General features: G+C 47.3%; 1 protein-coding gene across 3 annotated transcripts in view; it reads left to right on the forward strand.

Moving 5' to 3' along the window:
* Window positions 1-14,721, forward strand: part of DENND3 (DENN domain containing 3) — a 34,360-nt gene extending 19,639 nt beyond the window's left edge. For 2 of the 3 annotated variants that reach the window (XM_082280219.1, XM_082280221.1), the window contains exons 10-23: window positions 1,186-1,282; window positions 2,556-2,659; window positions 2,941-3,122; window positions 3,699-4,220; window positions 5,199-5,461; window positions 5,956-6,126; window positions 6,562-6,691; window positions 7,169-7,276; window positions 8,099-8,238; window positions 9,406-9,566; window positions 10,520-10,653; window positions 10,819-10,934; window positions 11,057-11,194; window positions 13,287-14,721. In XM_082280219.1, the coding sequence (XP_082136345.1) occupies window positions 1,186-1,282; window positions 2,556-2,659; window positions 2,941-3,122; window positions 3,699-4,220; window positions 5,199-5,461; window positions 5,956-6,126; window positions 6,562-6,691; window positions 7,169-7,276; window positions 8,099-8,238; window positions 9,406-9,566; window positions 10,520-10,653; window positions 10,819-10,934; window positions 11,057-11,194; window positions 13,287-13,487 (2,467 nt within the window). In that variant the 3' untranslated portion in view covers window positions 13,488-14,721. The remainder of the gene's footprint in view (window positions 1-1,185; window positions 1,283-2,555; window positions 2,660-2,940; window positions 3,123-3,698; window positions 4,221-5,198; window positions 5,462-5,955; window positions 6,127-6,561; window positions 6,692-7,168; window positions 7,277-8,098; window positions 8,239-9,405; window positions 9,567-10,519; window positions 10,654-10,818; window positions 10,935-11,056; window positions 11,195-13,286) is intronic. The other variant, XM_082280220.1, reaches the window with a different exon arrangement.
* The last annotated feature ends 8,507 nt before the right edge of the window (window positions 14,722-23,228 follow it).

Consider the following 23,228-nt stretch of genomic DNA (forward strand, 5'->3'; position numbering starts at 1 on the left):
TCAATCTCACCTCGGCCTTGCAGTCTTGCAGCTGGAATGTTGAATGTTTCTCATCGCAGTGGAGAGGGGGGAGAGCCGAGCCGCTCCGGCTGCCCACGGCAAGGCAGTGGGGGGGGTTCCACAGCTGACACAGCTCCATCGGCTCCAGGATGGCCGTGGCCCGGCCCAGCCTGGCCCGAGCAGGGCCTGGCCGGGCCCGCTGGCCCCTGCACGGGGCCCCACAGCCACCTGTCCCAGCACCGAAAACGAGAGAGAGCTTGTGGGGGGGGCGTTTGTCTATTCTTAAGTGTGGATCACAGAGGCGCAACTTTAAGTGGCTTAAAGAATTGTCCATATTCAAACTGGCCAGCTGATAGGTTCTGTCAGGTCCCAGAGGAAGCTGTAAGCACCCCTTAGCAAGGACATCCCTTCCGAGACTATGCTTGCTAACCTATGACACCTTCAAACTTTCTCTGTTCTTTTTTTCAGCCTTGTTTCTTCTATCTTCTAAGTCTGCCAGCATCCAGGAGTGAAGGAAAGTAACTCTGATGCAGTTATGCTGCCAGTTGTTCTGTTTTCAGCAAAGCATTGTAGTGATTTTGTCTGCATGGAGGTTCCAGGTTTAAAGCAAACAGTGCTAAATTATATGGAATTATGTAGAACTATGTCCTTTTATTGATCATAATTTTTCCTGACCCCATATGGTTGCATAAACTATTAATAAGATGTAATAATAAGTTGAGTCCTGTTCTTCGTGTGCCTGTTACAGATGCAATGTGATGGGACAGTGTGAGCTCAGGTCACATCTTTCAAATTGCCCGTGATAAATGCACTTGTCTTTTGTGCTCCAATGGATTCTGTGTGGCTCAGGAACTGTGTATGTAAATTTAATTCCAGGATTGGAGCCTAAGGCATGATTTACACAGATTCTCTTTCATGGTTTACTAAATCTCACAGAGTGTATGTGAATTTGTCAGCAGATAGCCCACATTACTTCTAAGAATTTGAATTCTTTTTCTATGATTCAGTAACTCAGACTTGTTCATTAAAACTGAATTTGCCTTCTGATACTGCAGCACATTGCTATTCCATTTTCTGATGCTGCAGCATGTTTCTAGTAGTTCCAGTGGGCTTCTGCTACTGCAAAAGTACAACTTGCTTACAATCTCCAAGCAGATTTACCTATTTATTTATTTTTGTCTCCAGGGAGGTAAAAGACCACCTAAATTATGAACACAGAGTGTTTAACAGTGAAGAATTTCTGAAAACGAGGGCAATCAGTGACCAGCTATTCTACAAAAAGGTAAATTTAGTGCTGTGATTCTGTTATTAATAAATCTGTATTTTAGGATTAATGCCAATATCTGGCAATTTAAAGGCAACAAAGTAATGAATCCTATATGAGAAATAGTGTTTGTTGGATAAAGCTTCCAATATATGCACACATTCTTATAAACAAACAGACTAAAAGGAACCTATTAATAGGTCTTCAGGAGAGAAATTGATTGGAAATCTTCTGACCAGGATTTCAGATGAATAGAAAGAATTAAAATATTTTCAGTAGCAGTTTCTAATGCTATAAATTAAATGGTGGCAATTTTATGAATTGAAATTTAATAGTAGTTTAAAACTCAGTTGTATGTATTTAAGAAGAACTTTGAGCAGCTGACTCACTTAAATACCAGGAAGAGCAAAGTGGCAGGTTTGCTTTCAGATGAATCTTGAAAAATAACACAGTATGGAGCAGTTACTAGTGGTGTCTGGAATTATATTAAGAAAACTCAAAAACATCCATTAGAAAGGACTGAAATTTGGAATCTCCTGGACATAAAATTGCTAGCAAAATATGCCACCTACTGGAGGAATACTGGAAACTGGGAATCCTAATGCTTTTGGAGATGCTGTTTCACATAGTACATTGCAAGCGCATTAGTTAGAGGCATTTGAACATTTATATAATAGACATGTTATATTGCCTCAAATCCCAGATTCCACCTTGTTTTACTGCGCAGTGATGAGAGATGGTGGCTTTCCCTCTTTAGTTCACACCTGGCAGTTTTTGTGGTGTCCTCTATCCTAAAAGGAGCAATTTGACCTTTTAGAAGTTATTTCTGGATGACACTACAATAATTACCTGATCAGGGAGCAATTTTGTGGGTTACCAGAAGACGAGAAGATTCACTTGTCTTTTCAGTATGATGACATAATGTTAATTTAGAGGGCCCCAAAATTCTTATTCCAAACCATAGACAGCATTATCAGCATTTGGTTTAAGTAGGAAAGATAGTACTAAACTTGTAGCTCTGTTGCTCAGTATTTCTCGTTTTTGTTTGGTTTCACCTCTTGGGGGGCAGTCTGAGATTACTGTTTCCTACTAAGCAAATATCATCAAAGTCCAGAAGGTGAATGGAATCTTAATTAGTTTTCTGTTGACGCTTTCAATCTTTTTATTTTTGTGATTACTAAATTGGAAGGTCTCAGTTATGCATATGTAAAGGTAATAAAAATGAGGAAAACATGCTAATAAAAATGTAAATTTATAAATCATCCACCATTAACCCCTTTGTGTCTCACAGGTTTTAGAGACCTACATGTTTCACTCTTTCCTTAAAGCTCGTCTGAACAGAAAGATGGATGCTTTTGCTCAGCTTGACTTGAGTACCCAGTCTGAAGAGGACAGGTAGAGTTTTCTCATTTCTTATCCTGGTTTTGAATCATCTGTTAGTATCAGTGATAAAAGTCCTTTTGACTCTATAGGTATGAGATCAGGCCATCTATAAACAAGATTATGATTAATTCTTAACTCAATTAAGATTATTGTAAAAGGGCTGCATGAACACATGGCTGTTGAAATTGTAGATTTAATACTAGTATACAAAAAAAAATAAAAACAAGCAGTAATTTAGAGTGTATGTGTACGGATTTCTGAAACTAGTTATGTGTTATTTTTATTTTTCTCAGGTTTGATTTGATGTTTCTCACCCCCAGAAGGCTGATGATAGAGAAAATGGCTTCCAAGCGAGTCAGTGCAGAGCGCAAGGCCAGCCGGCGCATGGTGATCAGCATGCCCAACCTGCAGGACATCAAACTGCCAGAGGGCCCCATCAGGAACTCCTCCCTTCGAAAAGTAGAAACAGGTGTTGGTAAGGGAAGATTGTGATGGACAAATACTCTTCTGTTGTCTTTTGCGGTGACATCACTGAGCAGTTGTCACAGAAACAGTGTCAGTTGCTGGGAGGAAATGATGGGCTGAGTCGCTTTGAGCTGGGGCCTGTCTGTGCTTCCCCTTGCTTGTGAAGTCAGTCTGTAGCCTGCTGTAAGTTTTGCTGGACCACGAAAGAGTGATTGTTCCCAGTGGGATTGATATTGGAGAACTGATTCCTGAGTCCTCACCCACCCTCCAGTTCTTTACTACCTTTAATTTAAACACAGGCTTAAGCTTACCACTGTTTAGAAATAATTACATGAGGGATTTTTTTTCTTTTTTTTTTCTTTTCCAGAATTGATATTATCTGATTAGGGAATATTCTGATAATAAGGACAATGGGCATAGAAATGTATGTGTGTCCCTAGCATGGATGTAATCCTTCTTGTTTCTTGTAATTGCTTGTTGCTGTGATGGGGATTCTGTTTGTTGTTTGTAGTATTGCTGGTTGTGAAGATACTTAGACTTTTACTCCTTTCCCTGATCAATGTACTCTCTTGGTGTTTGTTTCTAGCTGTGAGAACGCCCTCCAAATCCATCAACACATTCAAAATCCCTGAAATTCACTTTCCTCTGATATTCCAGTGTGTTCACTCCTACTACACAGACTTCTTCAACCACCTCAGCAAAGCTATCAGTACCTTACCCCCTGAGAACTCCGCGATGCTGGCAAGGTACTTCTACCTCCGGGGCCTTGTTAGCTTGATGCAAGGAAAACTACTAAATGCACTTTCTGACTTTCAGAACCTAGAAAAAACAGACTTAAGAATTTTCCCTACTGATCTTGTAAGAAAAATAGTGGAGACCCTGCCTCGCTCGGAGCGCTTGCAGGCAGACCGCAAACCTGAGCTCAAGAGGCTGATAAGTCGAGTGATGGAAAAACAAAGAGAAGTTCTAAAAGTAGATGACCACGTAAAAAATTTCGAATTGCCAAAAACACACATGCAGCTGGATGATTTTGTGAAGAGAATTCAGGAGTCTGGGATTGTCAGGGATATAGACACTATCCACCGGTTATTTGATGCCCTGACAGTAGGTGAGTGTAAGATGTTTGTTTTCCTTTTTGGTTATTATTTAGCATTGTCACATGAAAAAGAGAGATTTACTCAATCCCTTAGTGTTGATTGGTCTGTCAGTGCCCTGGGAAAGCTGAGCCCCTTGTGCCTGACCAGTCTGTCAGTGTTCCATTGTGGGGACCCTTCACTGTGCAGCTGCTGGATGGAGGGAGGTTCCACTGACTTGTCCAGGATCACCTGCCAAACAGAGAGACCCCTCCTGGGTGTCCTTTGCCCACTGCCACCACCCTTGCAGGACTCACATTAACAGCTTAAAGAAGAACACTGTTTATTAGTAAAATTGTCAGAGGTTAAAGTTTGAGAATTGCTGGTTGTAGTATCTGACTGCAAAAAATATGTTTAAAGCAATATATTAATTCACATCAATATATGGACAAGCTCTAATCCCCAATAAGAGCCAGCTTGAGATAATGAATCAGTGTGCCTAGAGTATGGTTCTTACCCAGTAGGTGATCCTATGGGGGAGAAGACAGGTTCAGCCTCTTGACTGATCCCAGAATTTATATGGAGTCTTCTCTGACTTTTCCTCATTCTTAGCTCACTTTTATACTATTCCTTTATGTTTAGATGGAGCTCAAGTGACTTTTGTCACTGTCTTGGGGTGACCTTATGATGTGTATCCCATATCCCTCAGTTCAGAGGCATAGAAAGGCCAATAATTAATTTCTGGGCATAGGCAGTGATATGGGATACACATCATAAGGTCACCCCAAGACAGTCACACATCTTACTCAGTGAGGGGTGGTTGTACCTTGGGGATGGGTATTTCAGGATAGTGCCTGAAATAACCTTTGGATGGGGACATGTGCCTAGAATGTCTATACTTGTGTGCACAATAAAGAGGCACAGTTTGACAGTTACTAGCTTTTTAAACCCATCTTCCTGTGCAAATTTGTGTAATACTTTCTCACATTAAAGGGGCTTTAAAATATTTTTAGGACAGCAGAAACAAATTGATCCTGAAACATTCAGAGATTTCTACAACTACTGGAAGGAAACTGAAGCAGAAGCTCAAGAGGTGAATCTGCCACCAGCAGTAATTGAGCATCTAGATAAAAATGAATGTGTCTACAAGTTATCCTGCTCAGTTAAGACCAACTATGGTGTAGGGAAAATAGCTCTGACCCAGAAGCGCTTGTTCCTGTTGACTGAAGGAGGCCATCCTGGCTATGTCCCGATTGCTGCTTTCAGGGATATAGAGGTGAGCATCAACTTCTGTCCTCTGGCATGCCTGTGGATATAGGTTGTGTTCCATTCTCCAGAATAAGCTGGCTCTCAAGGTAAAGTTTCAGTAAGGAGAGTAGGAAACACTGCTGAAGTCACTATATGAGTGATTAGGTAAAATTCTGGGGGTTTGGACCAAAAATTTCGTGACTGAAAATCAAGAGGTTATAACCTCAGAGAAATGTGCAGAGTGCAGCACATAGGATATGGAGTAGAGAAGTTTAATAACATGAGCATTAAATGTGCTCGTGTGACTGAGGTATCAGTGGGTCAGCCTCTACCCACTGTGGAGCCAAGGCTGTATGATGATGTTTAAACTTATTTTCATGAATCCAGCTCTCCTGAATGGTGTGTATGGACAACTGAAATAATTAGCTGTAATTAGAGAAAGCTGCCCTGTGGGCTGAGTGCTGAACCTTATCTGTCATTTTGATACATTCTGCTCATTTTCTCTTTCCTGTAACTTTCCAGGATGTTAAGAGCACAACTGTAGCTTTCCTTCTTTTGAGAATACCTACTCTGAGGATTAAAACATTATCTAAAAAAGAAGTCTTTGAAGCCAACCTTAAAACTGAGTGTGATCTCTGGTACCTGATAGTGAAAGAAATGTGGGCTGGAAAGAAAATGGCATATGATCACAAGGTATAAATCGGGAATTTGTAACCAAATAAGTATGAAGAATGTGCTTTCTATCTCTGTTCTAAATAATTCATGCACTAATCTTAGAATTTCATGGTGCTTCTCTCCCGTGAAGAAAGATCCAGCTTGGAAATGGGTATCCACGCTGTGCCTGCTGTATCTTTACATATGGTTTTGTTTGCACATCCTGTATCAAGGTTGTGCTAGATCTGAAGTATTCCTGTAATGAAATAACACTGGCTTCTGGCTTCCTGCTCCGAGACCTGGCTTGGAACATGGATGTGAGAGTGGGGTCTGACAGCAAGTGGCAGGAATTATGCTGCAGGGCAGCAACTGGCTGGTGCTTGTGCTAAGCATGACACATGTTGTAATTTTGAACATGGTGTCTTGTAAGAATAATGAGCAATAGATAAACTACAGTAAGACTTCTGTCTTTAGGATCCTCAGTATATCCAGCAAGCACTGACAAATGTTCTCCTGATGGATGCTGTGGTTGGTGCCCTGCAGTCCTCCAAAAGCATCTATGCAGCCTCTAAACTGTCTTATTTTGACAGGATGAAAAATGAAGGTCAGTCACAGCAATGCTACAAAGCCTCCTGGTGTTTGCATCATCTCTTTTTGCTCTTTCAGTATATATTCTGTTTTTCAAACTGGTTATGTGTAGAAATACAAAAAGACATTAGCCTGATTGCACTTTCACAAATGTAGTTTTTTTAATAGTAAATAGAAAGTTTTGGGTTTGTCTTTTCTTTTTTTTCCTCCCTTCCCCCCCCCCCCCCCCTTTTTTTTGTTTGGTTTGGTTTTGGTTTTTGCTTCTGTCTCCATCTTGGATGCTGTGTTTTTGTCTTGCTTTTTAGACTGCTTGGGTGGTGGATGTCTCTGCTACCAGAATTCATGCAAATGGTGTTTGGGCCCTCAGCTAAAGCTAGAGGGAAAGAAAAGTGAGAAATGCGAATGAATGGTGTAGAATTGCTATCTCATTAGTATTGTAGTTCTATTTCAGGCTTAAGTGTGCACTTCATAACCTTCTAAAAATCTATTTTAGTGCCTATGATGGTCCCCAAAACAACTGCAGAGACACTAAAGCACAAGATCAACCCCTCAGCTGGTGAGACATTTCCACAGGCAATTGATGTCTTGCTTTACACACCAGGTAAGGTGATGTATTGCTCTCTTCAGGTTAGTCCAGCTTTAATTAGCCTATAAAGCACATTGTCTTGTAACACCTGGTATTATTATGCCTGCCTGATGTGTTTCACATTCTGACATGGATTGGTTGTGTGTTGAATATTAAACCAGAAAAATCATTAAAAAAGAACAGTAATGTTGCATATTAAGATACTCCAAGGCATAGTTTCCACAGTCTTATTTTGCCTTCCTCTACATTTGTGCCTTATCACAGACTTCAATTCTGTGTTAATGGGCTGATTGCTCATTAAGATTTCTGGCTCACTTACTGAGCGGGGTGGGTGGATGGATGATGCTCCCCCATTGATCAATATTCATTGTTATATTTTTATTTTTCAGTAGTCCTGTTGGGGTGTTTGGTTGAACCCCAGTGCAAGGAGTAGTGTGGAGGGTGTTGGATTCAGTGGTGCTTTTCTTTATTCATAGTATGCTTTTAAGAGAGGCTCTAATGGAGTAGACAAGAGTGAGTGGATTTATTAGTTGTATTTCATAGGGCTTAAAAGCCTTCCTGCAATCCCAGTGAGCTCAGCTCTTAGTCATCAATGGAAGAGATTATCTCTGCTCTCTTTGGAGTTTAAGATGAAATCATTGGGTGAACTCAACAAACAGATTAGAATGAGCACAAATTCATTGTGAGAACTGTGTCAGTAAGTAACTGGTGATGTAAATTCCAGAACACAGATGTATTTCATTACAAACCTGCTCTGCCTAATAATGGCTTTCCCATAGGTCTCCAAAAGTAATTTGTTTTCTTTCACCTCTCTCATCTTCTCTGCTTTATTTCAAGGGCATCTTGACCCTTCAGAAAGACTGGATAATGCTCATCCAAAACTCTGGTGTGCTTTAAATGAGGGGAAGGTTGTGGTCTTTGATGCCTCCACCTGGTCTATCCAACAACACTGCTTCAAAATGGGCCGCTCTAAACTGGTAAGAGTGGCACAGGATCACAGTTCCTGCTTCAGCTGGGTGCTTTTGTTGCTGTAGTCTGACCCTGAATCACATCATTCCTTAAAAGTTGTTGAGTTGTTTGGGCTTCAGTTAACCTGAAAAAATGGAGATTTTTGAGAAAAGGGGAAAGGAGGCTAAATGGATTAATAAAAAAACAAGTCAACTGGTGAAAAATGATGGATTGGATTTGGGAGGGCCTGATGGGTTCTTGGGGCAGGAAAGCAGGGTTGAAACAATTGAGGAGAAAGAATAGAATAGAAGATAATTAACCCAAAGAGAAGATGAGAAGGGGAATCCTAGGAATAGATGAAAATTCATCCATGCTGAAGAACTGGAGATTGGGAAAAGGTGTAAGGAAACCAGGTAGATGCTATTGAAAGAGAGAGCTCTAAAAGAAAGTGTCTCAACCAGCAGGTGAAAGAGTTGCTTGTCAAAGACCACCTGAAAGAGTAACTCTCTCTGTGAAAGGGGAATCTGAACCTAAGTGAAAAACACACAGTAGAGAGAACACACAGGAAAAGGGTTTGGACATGTCACTTCTGTGCAAGATAAGATACATCACTGTGGATGAATGTGGGAGAGACTCAGAAAGGGAGGCGTAAAGCTGATGGTGAAGAGCTGGGTGGAGGAAAGATGGAATTCCAGGAGAGTCAGATACTGACCTAAAAGAAGACAAAAAAAGTTGGCAACTGATGGGACTCTGGAGGGAGATAAATGAAGAATGTTTGATTAAGGGGAAGGACATTCCAGAGACAGTAGAGGAGACAGTATTTTCTTAAACACTACTTTTAGCTGAAGTTGGAAGTGTGGATATATTGGACAGTTAGGTTGGTTTCCAGTCCAGAGGAAAGGAGCACACTAACTTCTGTGGTTCCCCCTGATGCCCTCTGTAACTTTTACTTTGTTTGGGCCAGGAAGCACACTTTTAGTCAGTCCCTAAGGTAAAGTATTAATCCTATTTACTGCAAAGAGATCTGTCCTCTCATTTTTTATAGAGCAGAGCAAAGGACAGAACACTGGAGAGCCAAGTCTTGTCTCCTACAATGATCACCAGCAAACTGTAGCTTCTGAATACAGCATTTTCCATGTTACATTAAAGAGTGATTTTTCTTCTAGGCTTTATTTAACCCAGCTTTTTCTCCCCAGACTTGCATGGTCATGGTGGAACAGAGTCAAGTGTGGATTGGTTCTCAGGACTCCATTATTTATATAATCAACACCCACAGTATGTCTTGTAATAAGCAACTGAATGATCATCGCTCTGATGTTACAGACATCATTGTGGAGAAGAAGAATGGAATACCCAGGTATATCTAATTTAATTTTCCTACATGTTGAAAGAATTTATTGTTTTAAAATGGGAGGGTTTATCCTGCTAATAAAGTCTTCATTTAGCCCATTTTTGTAGCTCCCATATTGTGTATGGTCAACTAAGAATTTGCTTTTTAAGTAAAGAGCACTGAGTAGTTTGGAACAAAGAGGATAAAGGAATGCTCTTTTGGATAGGATAAGAACAGCCAGGAATTGGCAGCACCCCGTGAAGAGCTGATACAGATGAAGTTTAAAGACCGCTTCACTTTCGCTTTGAGCACGTCGTTGACTAAATGTTTACAGCAAGCTTCTGGATTTTTCCTGCCTGTTTGTAAAAGAAATAATACATTTATTGTTCTGTTCAGGCAAAATGCTTTTGATCTTCTGGTAGCACTGGGAAGGGTGTTGGCTGAATGTCTTAACCTGCTGTCTTCCCATGGGAAAGGCAACTCCAAGGTCAATAGGTCTGCCAGTGGTGCACCAGGTGTAACTGGGTTTCAGGAAGAATTTGTTTAAGTGTTGTTGGAACCTTCTGAAAAAGGTTTTCTCATTCTAAGACAACAAATGTTAAAGGTAAAAAGAAAAACGATAGTATAATTTGTTTTCTCAGGTGCAGTAACAAAGAAAAACAATTTGAGGGTTTTTTTCTAACTCAAGGGAAAATCCATCAGGAAATGTTGTTCAGAAGAATTATAGGGAATGTTTTGTGCTCTACTCCTCATGCATGATGTAATTTGTGCTCTCGTTCACGGAGAGGTCTGAGTTAGCCTGGAGTGTTTCCAGTGATACAGAGTTTGTAAAGGATAATCTTGAAGATAATTAAAAAATGAACATGAATTTGGCTTACTGTAAAATTGGTTATTTTGCAAGTAAGTCTCTTCTGTGTGTGTTCTCTTTTCTGAACATGAATGCACACTATACTTCTTTATTTTTTAATCTGTGCCAACAGTGAAGCCTATTCCAGCAGTTTAGATGGAACGGTGATTGCTTGGAACATCAGCACTCTGAAAGTGAACCGTGTCTTTCAGCTGCCCTGCCAAAATCTCACCTCTATAAAGCTTCATAATGGTCAACTATGGTGCTGTAAGTCCCTTCCTCAAATAATAACAATTTCAAAAATCATCTTCACATAAAGAAGCAAGACAGTTATTGGATGTTCCATTTTATTTTGCTTTTTTCCTCCGTATTTTGTAGAGATGGAAGAAGTGGGCACCTCTGTTACTAACTCTGTATTTTTAATATTTGAAGGTACCAGAAGTTGCATTCTAGTAGTGTCAACTCACGAGTTTCGACCACAGATGAAAATCGAGCACCACCTGAAGGATGTGTGTTCCTCTTTTCTTGGATTCCAGCTCTTTCCCGAGGTATTGCACTTACTCTGTTTGATAGAGTTTGAAGGAGGCAGGGCCGTGTGCCTCCTTCAAGCCCTGGTTATTGTGATACATTTTCTGTCAGCAGTGCTCAAATGTATCCTTCTGTGCTTTAGAGAGATGAAGTGTGGGCGTCTTCCTCAAGGAGTAGCGACCTGTACATTTGGAACACCAAAGACCTTTCAAGTACGCCTCAAAAGATTCATCTTCAGGATTGCTCTGAGATTACTTGTATGATAAGAGTTAAAAATCAGGTGAGAGACATTTGGGCTTATTTAGCCTCGTGTGCATTTCTTTACTGAAGTTTTGTTTGTTTGCAGCTGTCATGGGCTCTCATTGCTTCCTCACTTGGTGTGTGCATAAATACTGGTTTGGAATGTTGATTCCTCTTCGAAATCAGAGAAGCTAAAGACTGCCCAACACAAATGGCTGTTACAGGTGTACCCCAAAATGCATGGCAAGCCAAAACTCTCATCAGTAATTAAATGTGCGGTGACATTTATTAGCTATTGACGTTTCCAGGGAACTGCAGAAACTGAAAGTTTAGGTCCTTTGATATTTTATCTCAGGACTCTTCAGACTAAGCCTTGAAAAATGGTTACCAGACAACCAACAAATGCCAATTAATTGGCCTGTTTTCGTAGATGACCTTTTCCTTGATTAGTTACCACATTCCTGATTCAGGACAGACCAAAGGAGGCAGTGGATTCCTACCTTGGCATCTTGTGTCCATGTCACTGTTGGCCTCTGTGTACCTGCTTTTATGTCGTATCAGTAGCTGTGCAAATGATTGGAGTTGTGCTACCACAGGGGCCCATTCAAGGTTACTTTGCAAATAAATAGCTAATGTATATCTACTGGGAAAGCAACTTTCGGAATCTTTTTCTCAGATTTTCCCTCCTTCCTTCTTCAAAAAAATTTTTTTAGTGGAATAGGGAAGTTTTCTCAGTATTCAGCCTCTGGTTAGACTTTCGTACTAAAATGGGAAATCATTTTAAGATATTCTTCCCCAAGGCAGAGATTGATACATTTAATAACCTCTGTTTCAAGGGAGTGAGAGGATTGTTTGGAACCCCCAAGGCATTAAGCTCTCTTTTATTCTACAGAAGAACTTTGTTCCTTTCTCTTCACTTCTTTAAGTAATTTATGAATAAGTTAAACAATACTGAGCCCAGTACTGACCCTTTGGGGACACCACTAGTGACAGGCTCCAACCAGGCCCTGTGCCACCACTCACACTCCTGTTCCCTTTACACAGCAATGAGTTACGGAGAGTGAGCTTGCAGCCTGATAAAGGCTGACAACAACATTGATAGGGCTGTCAGTCAGAGGCTTTAATTAAAAACAAACCATTGTTTTTCTCTAAGAAACTGAAGAGAAACCCAGCTGCATACTGTGTCTATTTGAAATAGGACGTGTTCTGTCTGGTACCTCGGTCTATGTCTTTTATTACCTGTTTTTTGACCCAGTCTCTGTGGCTCTGATCTTGCTGGTGCCGCAGTTCCCTGGAGAGCAGCAGGTTCATGAATTTCACTTCCAGCCCTGTACAGAGAAGTACTTTTTTCTCAGTGAAACGGAACTATTACTGGTTCCCACGTGTCCCTGACTTCCTTAATTTCAGGGTAGAACAGTGGTTCTACATTCAGCTTATCTGCACTTCTGTTAGTTTGTAAACCTTTTGTAAAGGCTCCTTAGCTGCCTTCTCTTCAACCTAAGGAGTCTTGGCTTTTCCATCTTCCATGTGAGGGTGGTGAGGCCCTGGCACAGATTGCCCAGAGAAGCTGTGGCTGCACCATCCCATTCAAGGCCAGGTTGGATGGAGCTCTGAGCAACCTGGGATAGTGGAAGCTGTCCCTGACCATGGCAGGGGGTTGAAATGACATCTTTGAAGTCCCTTTCAACCCAAACCATTCTCTGATCTTTGCTCATATGACAGCTGTTCCTTCCTCTTTGCAGTTTTAGTTGCTCTTCCCTGGATTTTCTCTGCTCTTGCACTGCAAGAGCACACTGTGCTTCTCACAGGGATAAGGGAGAGCAGCCCCAGTGCTGGCATGATCTGCAGCTGAACATTCCAGCATGGGGCACAGGGGGTTTCCTGAACTGAGGGAACTAGAGGGGAGCAGAGACACCCACCAGGTGCCCTCAGCTCACGCCACAGCAGCTGAGGAGGCCTGGAGGAGGCCAGGAGCAATAGTAGCCAAGCCCCTTATTTATACTGAAGAGGAAATTTTCAGTGTTTCCCTTTTCCAGTCAAGTGTGAGACTGTACCAAAGTGCCATATAAACCTCCTCAACTGTGTCCTGGACTGATAGTGAAAATGACTGTGGGTTTGTTTTGTTCCCCCAGCTGTGGGTTGGCAGCAGTGGGTGGCTGCAGGGCAAGAGCAGAGGGAAGATCTATGTGATCAGTGCTGAGAGCAAGAGTGTGGAGAAGGAGCTGGTTGGCCACGCCGATGTGGTGAAGGCACTGTGCTCAGCGGAGGACAGGTACGTCCTCAGCGGCTCTGGGAAGGAAGAAGGGAAGATTGCCATTTGGAAGGCCGGATAGCCAAGCTATTCTGAGTGTGTCTGCCTCCTCTGGGGAAAGGCAAAGACTTTGGGCTGTGTTTACTTCAGCATTTTGCATCTATTTCAACCGCCTGCCAGTGTTATTGTCTTGTATTTATTGGGTTTCCATCCCTATGTTGTAGAAAATGGAAATCAAAGCAAATCTCCCGCACACCTTGTCCTGCTCCTGTACATTTGGTAAAGGAACAGAAATGGGATAAGACAGGTCACTGTCTTCAAACTGGATACGAGGTGGTGTGGAGGGTTGGGGTTACCTGGCTGCCTGGGGCAGGTCATGTTGGAATGCCAGAGCTGGCTCAATAATTCCATGGGAGCTCTCTCTTAGCAGTGCAAGGTTGCTTAAAAATAGGATTTGATAATGTCTTTACAGCCTGTAATAGGTGGAAGAGGACACTAAAAGGAAAAAAACAAGTGCACTTGGACTTACGGAGTTGTCACTGTGATCATCTTTCTGAGCTCGGAGCTGTAGCAGTGTCCCTTACCCTGGGTGGGATTTCTGGGGCCGTTTTGTTTAAAATGCAGGCACAGACAGGGTCTCCCCGATGGCACTGAAAGCTCCTCCAGCTGAAACAAGGTATTTTAAATGAATGTTTTAGGTTTTGAATTTATTTTTTCTTTGAAAACAATGCACAATACTTGCCATTTGGAACAGTTTGTGAAATTGATGATTTTTTTATCTGAAGCATTAATTTATTTAATTCCTGTATATATTATTCTTGCTTTTGGAAGCACCTCTCACTCCCTGTGCAGACCAACCTCTGCCCCATCTCCCTTCAGTTCCTGTTTCTGCAATCTGAGGAACTGCTGTTATTTTGGGTAGAACCTACTCCATTTTTAAGTTCTGTACAGTCCTGAAACTCCTCCTCAATCTCTGGAGCGAGCATCAGGGGCTGCAGCCTGGAGGAGTCTCCAGAGCAGCATTCCCTGATTGGTGCCTGATGCATAGTGGTTTTTCCACTGGTCACATTTATCTACAAGTAAAACAATAAATCTATGCAGAATGGTTTTATCTGCATCAGTGCAGAGTGGAAAGCAGTGTCTAAAAGACTGTAAATAGAAGGACAAAATGGGCTGCTACTTTTCTTAATAAATATAAACCAGTGTAGGGCTAAAACAAAGGGTATAAACAACTGGAAAATATTATGACTAGAAATTTTATGACTCTGTGCAATATTTCTGCTGATAAAAGTTTTTATTGTATCATGGTAACAGAAATTTTACTTTTTTAGCTTTTGTATCAATTTAAGAATATTAAACACTATATTGATACTCTGGCCTCTGTACCTTGTTCTTTTTCCTGTGTAATGCAATACTGAAAAATGATGATTTTAGCACTGACTTGCATCCTCTTTGTGTGCTGTAAAGAATAATTGCCTGGGTTTTTTTCTCTGCATGTTTTCCTTTTCTGAAACAGCTTCTGCTGTAACATGTCCCACTTTGAGCCCCTTACCTGTAACTTTCAGGTTCCTTTTTTCCTCCCTGGGCTCTGTCGGCCTGCTTGGGGTTAGTGACAGGAATTATTTACTGAATTCAAAGACATACAAGGCCTGTTAATGAATTTCCCCTGGCTGCAGAGATGAACCAGCTGCACCAGCCTGCTGCCCACCTGTTGCTGCCTTCATTGATTTTCATTCCTGACAGACTTTTTAAACCTGCTTTTGTCTTCTCAGCTGGTTTGTAGGTGTTCACTGACCATCTCAGCTTTGCTCCAGGATTTCAGCTGTGGAATGAACCTGCAGTCATAGCGCTGTGAGGTTCTGTTCACTTCTCAGTAGAGTTTCAGGTACTTCCTGTGAGCCCCTTGGTGTTGGGAAGGCACAGGGGAAGGACCCTCTGAGCTGCTCAGAGCTCCTCTTTGCCCTGCTGCCAGCTGAGAGCTTGCCAGGTGTAGTTGCCTCTGTGAGTCACTGTCTCCCAGCAAAGGGACAAAGCAAAGGAGCTGCCCCTGGCAGAGAAGGGAGGCCCTGAGTGACCGGGCTGAGCACACCCCATCCCTCTCTGGCCCTGAGGCTGCGCTGCTGTTGGGGTTGGTCAGCCTCTGTCTGAGCCTCCAAGTCCAGCTTGTGCTGCCGTCCCCTTCTCTCCCTCAAGGAAATGTTGCCTGTTTCTTGGAAACCTCAAGGCTAATGTTTGCTGATTCTTTTTCCTGGTCTCCCAACCTGAAAAACCTGAGGGGAGCAGAGAGACCTGCCAGGAGCCCACGATGCTCTTGGTCCTATGTCCAGTTTTCGGAAGTGCTGTGTGGAGCAGGGAGTGGGACTCGATGATCCCTATGGGTCACTTCCAAATTGAGTTGTTCTGTGATTCTTGGATCAAACCAAGGGATGGCAGTGTCTGCTTCCAGAAATAACTCCGCTGTGGAGATGGGAGCTGCTTGGAAATTCAGGGTGTTGTGTGCTGGGTGTGATCTCCCCCACAGGGCCATGCAGGAAGGGAGGAAACAGCCCCTTCCTCTGCCTCCCAGCCTGTGCTCATGGGCTGCTGGGGGGCTTCATGGGACCAGGCCCTGTCTTCCTTCAGTGCCAGTTGAATCCTTTTGTAGGCAAACTAAACCACATCCTCACCCCTGGATGTGCATTCCTTACCTTCCTGCATCTGTTTCATCTGTCATGGTAACCTGCAGGATTCTGCCTGGCATCCTGTTCCCCTCTCCATGGTGAGTTCCCCGGTGTCTTGGCACAGGTCCCCTGCTCTCAGAAGCCGTGGGTGGCCCTGTGCCACCCCAGTTGTCAGGACAGGGACAGTGCTGCACAAATGCATGAAATGCTGCCACCAGCCCCCCATGTCCCTAGCCCCATTTTGGGATGTGAAGGGCTGCCCAGCACATGGGACACCAATGTGAGGAGGTGTGGGATGTCACCTGGAAGAGGTGAAATCCCACAGGCACATTCCATGTCCCCAGTGAGTGTGTGCCGTAAGGGTTACACAGCCGGGCTGGCACTGCTGTGGCCTGGGTGCTACTTGGGGGTCTGGGAGTGCACGAGGTCTCGGCTGGTGATGGGCATGGGGACCATGTGCCAGTGGATGTAGGGACAATATGCCACCCCCACCCCCCAGGACGAGAGACACCCTGGCTGCTGCCAAGCCTGGAGAACGCAGGGACTGACCCAACTGGGGCAGACTGGGCTCAGGGAGGGATGATACTGGTTTGTTGATTGTTCTTGGTCCAGACTGAGAAGTGGAGGCAGTGCTAGAGCAGCTCTTCTCCAGGCTGTTCTGAACCATTCCAAGGCCACTGTGAGTTATTCTGTAACAAGCAACAGCTCAGGGAGTGTGGCTGTTGTTGAGGCAGACATAAAAGCACACACTAAGTCATGATCCATAGTTGAGAGAGGTAGATTTTTTATTTTCCCTACTGCTGTTCTTATACCTCTTCACAAATGCTGTGTCCTAATGGAGATTAGCAAACAGTGACAAGGCTGTCTAACAAGCAATGACCATTCAGGCAGTAAAACAATTAGCTATACAAGCAAAGGTATAGTTGCTATATATTATCCACAAGCTCTTCCTTGTACACTCTTAATGTCCCATAACAAGAACATCCTCCCCTTGTGTCCAGAACATCTCTTATTGATTATCTTCTTGGCCTTCTCTGTGGGTTTCACTAAAGCTGCAAAATTCCTCTGTAATATTCTCACGGGTAAATTCTGACTGGCTTCAGGTCTGACTATGAGACTGTCAGTCCAGCTGTCAATCTCATCAAGGGAGTGACCCAGCTCAACTGTCCTCACCCCCAGCACAGCACAAGTCAGCCAGCCCAGACCTAGCACCCCGCTCCCAGCCTAAGCACGGACCTGCTGCTCTTGGACAAGGATCACAGAGTCCCACTCCCAGGGCCAGGGATGAGTCACCTCCCCTGAGCAGAGCAGGGGGATCACCCTAAAGGCACAACAGCACCCAAGAGACTTCTGCTTCTTGTCCCTCTCTCAAGGCCTCATCCTGCTGTGGTGCTGGAAGGGATCAAGAAGGCTTCCCCACCCCACGCTTGGCACAGGGGACAGGGCCTCTTCACTTGTCATTGCACCAGGAGAAGATGGGGATGCAGGACAATCCCTGCCACTTATTCCCCCTGTCACTTTGGGCTCTCCAGGTACAGTCCCTCAAGGTGAGGATGAACCCAAAATTCTGCTGGGCCGCGTGGGGCCAGGAGGGGAGGTTCTTGCCCTCATTACTTGCTCACATACTTCATAGAAGCTACTAGGAAGCAACTCTATCCACCCAAACCCAGCATGGCCCCTCTCTGAGTGTCTTGTAGGTATCTGGAGAGCCTCCTGCTGCAGTGAGGCACGTACCTGTTCTCCTCTCTGTGCTGGTGAAAAATGCCAACAGCATAGGGCGGGCCTGATGTCCAATTTATTGTGTTTTATGTTTTTAGTTCTTCCTTAACAGCATGTCCAGAGAAGTGTCTGGATATTCTGTGTTTAGCTTAGAGAGGAATTATCTCAGCCAGTGTGCTCACTTAGCATGTCAGAGGTACTGGCATTAGCGGCTGCATTCACCAGTGTTTTAAAGACCAAGAGCTGGGTAGTGCCCTTGGGTGACCACACCAAGGTGGGTGGGGGTGTCGATGCCCTGCAGGGTAGGAAGGCTCTGCAGGGGGATGTGGACAGGCTGGCTGGATGGTGTGAGGCCAGCGGGATGAGGATCATGAAGAGCAAGGCCTGGGTCCTGCCCACGTGTCCCAGCAAGGCCCTGCAGTGCTCCAGGCTGGGGGCAGAGTGGCTGGAAAGCTGCCCAGCAGGAAAGGCCCGGGAGGTGCTGGCCAACGGCGGCCGAACGTGAGCCTGAGTGTGCCCAGCTGGGCAAGGAGGCCGGTGGCCTCCTGGCATTCTGTGTCAGCAATAGTGTGGCCAGCAGGACGGGGCCAGTGATTGTCCCTCTGTGCTGGGCACTGGGGAGGCCACAGCTCAAGTGCAGATGTGTGCAGATGTGTGCCCCTGTTCAGATGCGGTTGGGGAGAGGCGCCTCTGCCCGAATTAAGGTGCCAAAGGGACCATCCACCAAAGTCAACAAGAGGGATTGTATTTAACAATAAATGTGGGGTGGGGAGATAGAAAGGCATAGGAAAGAGCAGGGTGAGAAGGGAAGAGGGTGGTTGGGTGGGGAGGGGAAGATCGGGGGTTGGAGGGTGTGGGGGAAGAGCAGGGCTGGGGTGAGGTGGGGAAGAGATCAAACAGAAGAGAGTCCGAGCTGCTTGGCTCCAGCAGCATCCCGTCAGCCCTTTGTCACCCCGCGCTTCTCTGCGCTGGGGGTGCCGGTGGTTCTCGTGGAGGTGAGGACGCCCGAGCTTTCATCCGGGGTTAGCACCTTTCTCCCGTCCATGTCGAGGGTATCCAGGGAAGCGTTTTCCGATTTGCCATGTGAAAGGAGGATGGGCTTTCCTTTGCCTGCAATGCAGAGGCCCAAGGAGCATTTCTCAGCTCCTAATGCAGCCTGGGGGCAGGGGGAGGATGCACCCCCACAATGAAGCCTGGGCCTAAAGTTAGCTTCTGTGGGATTTGCCAAGGCAGCACAGTAATCCTTCCTCAGGCAGCTCTCCCTGACCAGGCTGCCTGGCAGTTGGCATGGCGGTGAGGGGCTGGGGCCGGCAGCAGGACCTACCTTTGGCAACTGGTTGCCTTGGGCACCATCCATCCATGCATTGGTGCCTCCAGTGTTTGTGTCCCTCTCCAGTGCTCTTGCCTCCGGTAGCTGCCGTTGCTCCTGGGAGCGGGGCGTCCTCAGCGTGAGCCGGCATCTTTGGGGATCGTCCTGGTGCTGGCAGTGGGGCTCACTCCTCCAGCCGCCTACTGAGGCAGCTGAAAGAGAAGAGCCGGCGCAGAGCCCGCCGGGCCGTCTTGACGACGGAGCGCCATCGCCGTGGGGCCGGGGGCCGCGGGACAGTGGCCATGCCAGCGGGGGGAGAAGGGCCACTGCGTGCCAGGGGCTGGGCAGGCAGCGGGCAAGCTCCTGCCGGCGCCCCATCCCGGCAGGGCTTTGCCTGCGGAGGGGCGGCCTGGGCACGGCCAGCCTCCGTGCCTGCTGCGTCGGCCTCGTCCGCGGGATCGGCAGGCGAGGCACAAACCGCAAACAGCTCTGGCTCTCGGGGCGGTGCCGTGGGGAGAGGCTCACTGTGCCCCTCGTCGCGGGGATCGCTGTCCTGGGCAGAAACTGCTGGCTCTGCTTCTTCCTCTTGCGGTGGGAGAGACGAGGCGCTCTCTGGCTCGCTGTCCCTCTCTGCTGCCGCTTCTCTGTCAGGGAGCTGTTCTTCCTCCCGCTCTTCCAGTAGCTCCCTGATGAGAGCGTCGCAAGACAGCGAGTCACCGGAGACGGGGCACAGGTCGGCCAACAACTGGTCAAGAGACACAAGCTCTGAGGAGCTTTCCGTCTCTCCTGCGGCATCTTTGGTCACTCTGCAAGTGCCGTGCGGCACCGAGGGACCTGCAGCTGGCTCCAGGGTGGGACTCGATGGATCCCTGCGGACGCAGCTGGACGTCGTGCGGCTTTCTTTGTCGTCCAGGGAGGAGAAGATGGCTCTAAACCTCTCCTCGTACACTTTGTCTTCCAGCTCCTCCAGCTGCTCTATCTTTTCCCGCAGAAGATGCATCAAAGCATCCTCATCCTCTGGGCACAGCTGCTTGCGACGCGCAGTTTGCTCGGCCGGCCGACGCGTTCCCTGCGCCCCTTGGCGGGCCCTCAACCACTTGGAAGTGCTTGAGGTGGAGCTGACGGACCTGTTCTCACGCAGATACGGGGCGAGCTCTCTAAACAGGTCACTGCAGGTGTTGCCAGCATGCCCCTCCTGCACCTTGATGAGCTCCTCTGTCTCAGAGTGCCCCAGGTGCTTCCAAGCTGGCTGGGTCCCTGTGCACATCTGCACATCGCGTGCAGGTTGCACGGGTGGCAAGCGATGGTCCTGCCTTGCCGCTGACCCATGCCAGAGGCCATCCCTTCTCCTTGCCAGGGAAGGCGTTACCCAGGCCCCACCAGCAGCCAGAGTGCCCCTTGGCGAAGGTGGCACAAGCTCTTGGTGGCCACTGGCCACAGAGCCCACAGCACGTGCTGTGCCTCTGGGGAAAGACCCAGGGATGGGCGTGACGGTGGTCCAGGTGACCTGCGCTGCCTCCTGTGGCTGCCTGTGGGTCACCTGTGGGAAGCAGGGGGAGGCGCAGGATGGAGGCGGCTGTGCGGGCACGGTGTCCCCCACGTGCCCGCACAGCCCGGCCCTGGCCCCGAGGCAGGTGCTGGCCACGGCAGCCAGGCTGGGCTGGGTTCCCAGCTGTGCTCGCTGCCTCTGGGGCATTGCTGTGCTGGGCCCATGCCAGCACTGGCCCCTCCGCAGAGCAAGGCCTGGTGCCAAGGCCTGGCTGTCTCTGCCTCAGGGCTTTCCCCAGCTCCCACTGCAGCCTCTCCCTCCATCCCCGTCCCTCACCTGCCGCCGCTGGTAGAGCAGTGGCTGCCCCTCGCGGGGCTGCCCGTGGGCATTCGCCTGCTGCTCCTTCGACATTGTGGGAGTGCTCTGATGAGCACTGGCCACAATCACCCAGGGGAGCTGCTGCCTCCAGAGAAGCTGCTGCCTCCTCAGAGAGCTGCTCTCCTGGGAGTGACCGCTGCAGGGATTTGGAGCGCCCAGGGACATGACACGGACCCACGTCACAATGGCCTCTGGGCACGATGCCACCGCGGGTCACAAAGGCCTGGTGGGCACGGCCGCCCCTTGTCCCAGAGGCCTGGCGGTTTCCATGGAGCCGCCCCTGGTCACAAAGGCCTTTGTTAGGCCTTTGCCCCTCAACTTTGCCTAGGCTTGTTCCTCTCCCCACGACCTGCACCTCTCTCTTGTCCCACCTTATGTTCCTCCCCTAAACATGCCCAAAGAAGCCCTGTGCCGTGCCAAAGTGCTTATCCCAGCCAGCCCGCCATGTGCCCAAGCCCTTGGCCCCAGCCTCAGGTAGAAAGATCATCAGGAAGGCAGAAAATCTGTTTGAATTTAATCTGGCCACCACTGTCAAAGACAATTAAAAGTCTTTGTTTAAAAAGATTAGGAACACAGGAGTGCCAAGGAATATTGTCCTTCTTTAGTCGGTGCAGGGGTGAGGGGAATATGGTCACAAGAGACGAGGAAAAGGCTGAGCTACGGAATTCTTTCTTTTCCTCCGTCTCCTCCAACAGTCAGATGGGTTATCTGGAGGACGAGCAGCCCCCTGAGCTGGCACACAGGGCTGGCGAGCAGACCAGACCCCCTGCAGTCCCAGAGGAATTTGTTAGCGAATTTGCTGCGGAGCCACTTAGACACTGACAGGTCTCTGGGCCTGGCCCGGAGTCTCCCAAGGGTGCTGAGGGAGCCGGCAGAAGAGCTCGCTAAGCCACTCTCCCGTCCTTTATTATCATCATTCCCGGCCAGTCGGGGAGGCCCCGGACGACTGGAGGTGCCGCTGTGACGCCCAAGAAGGGCCGGAGGGAGGACGAGGGGAACTGCAGGCCTGTCAGCCTGACCTCGGGGCCCGGCAGGGTTCTGGAGCAGATCGTCGTCAGTGGGATCGCACGGCCCATAGAGGGGAACCGAGGGATCAGGCCCAGCCAGCGTGGGTTTAGGAAAGGCAGGTCCTGCCTGAGCAACCTGACGTCCTTTGAGAAGCGCGTGACCCACCTCAGAGCTGAGGGAAAAGCTGCGGATGGAGTCTCCCTGGGCTTGAGCATAGCCTTTGAGTTCGTCTCCCACAGCACAGTCCGGGAAAAGCCATCAGCCCAGGGCTTGGGCAGGTGCACTCTACCGGCTTAAGAACTGTCGGGATGGCCGGGTCCAGTTGGCGTCCGGTCAGTAGCGCTGTCCCCTGGGCCCAGTCCTGTTCGGTGTCTGTCCTGCTGATGTGGACAAGGGCATTGAGCGTACCTCGATGCCTTAGGTTTTAACTTTCATATTTTTGAAATCCTGTACTGCCTAGGGTGTAACTCTGAAGTTTCTTGTAGCCTATGAACTTCTGCTCTCTCATGCTAGGTAGCCATAATAAAGCCTCTCCAGGCCTGCTCTGCAAGGGCACTCAGACCGTCCTAGGCCCAAAATGTGTAAAGCAAAGCCTCTAAAAAGGGGGGCAAGCTTGGGGAAACTGCATCATTAACTGAAGGTTCAATTGGAGAATGAACCCTGATATGCAAATGAACCGGGCTTAGAAAAGTGTGAAGAACCTGTGACCTGTTGTCCATCTTGGGGTCCATTTTTGGCAGTAGCCTCTGGGCTCCCCGGGGCGTACCTTTGAAGGCTTTTCAAATAAATACTTGCCTTCATTCCCTTATTCTTGTCTAGTCTCTGTTTTTAGGTGGCCTTTCAAGCATCACCCTCAGTAGTAAATTTGTGACCACACCAAGGTGGGTGGGGGTGTCGGTGCCCTGCAGGGTAGGAAGGCTCTGCAGGGGGATGTGGACAGGCTGGCTGGATGGTGTGAGGCCAGCGGGATGAGGATCATGAAGAGCAAGGCCTGGGTCCTGCCCACGTGTCCCAGCAAGGCCCTGCAGTGCTCCAGGCTGGGGGCAGAGTGGCTGGAAAGCTGCCCAGCAGGAAAGGCCCGGGAGGTGCTGGCCAACGGCGGCCGAACGTGAGCCTGAGTGTGCCCAGCTGAGCAAGGAGGCCGGTGGCCTCCTGGCATTCTGTGTCAGCAATAGTGTGGCCAGCAGGACGGGGCCAGTGATTGTCCCTCTGTGCTGGGCACTGGGGAGGCCACAGCTCAAGTGCAGATGTGTGCAGATG

Source organism: Coloeus monedula, assembly GCF_965178545.1.
Source record: "Coloeus monedula genome assembly, chromosome: 1".
Classification (NCBI taxonomy): Eukaryota; Metazoa; Chordata; class Aves; order Passeriformes; family Corvidae; genus Coloeus; species Coloeus monedula.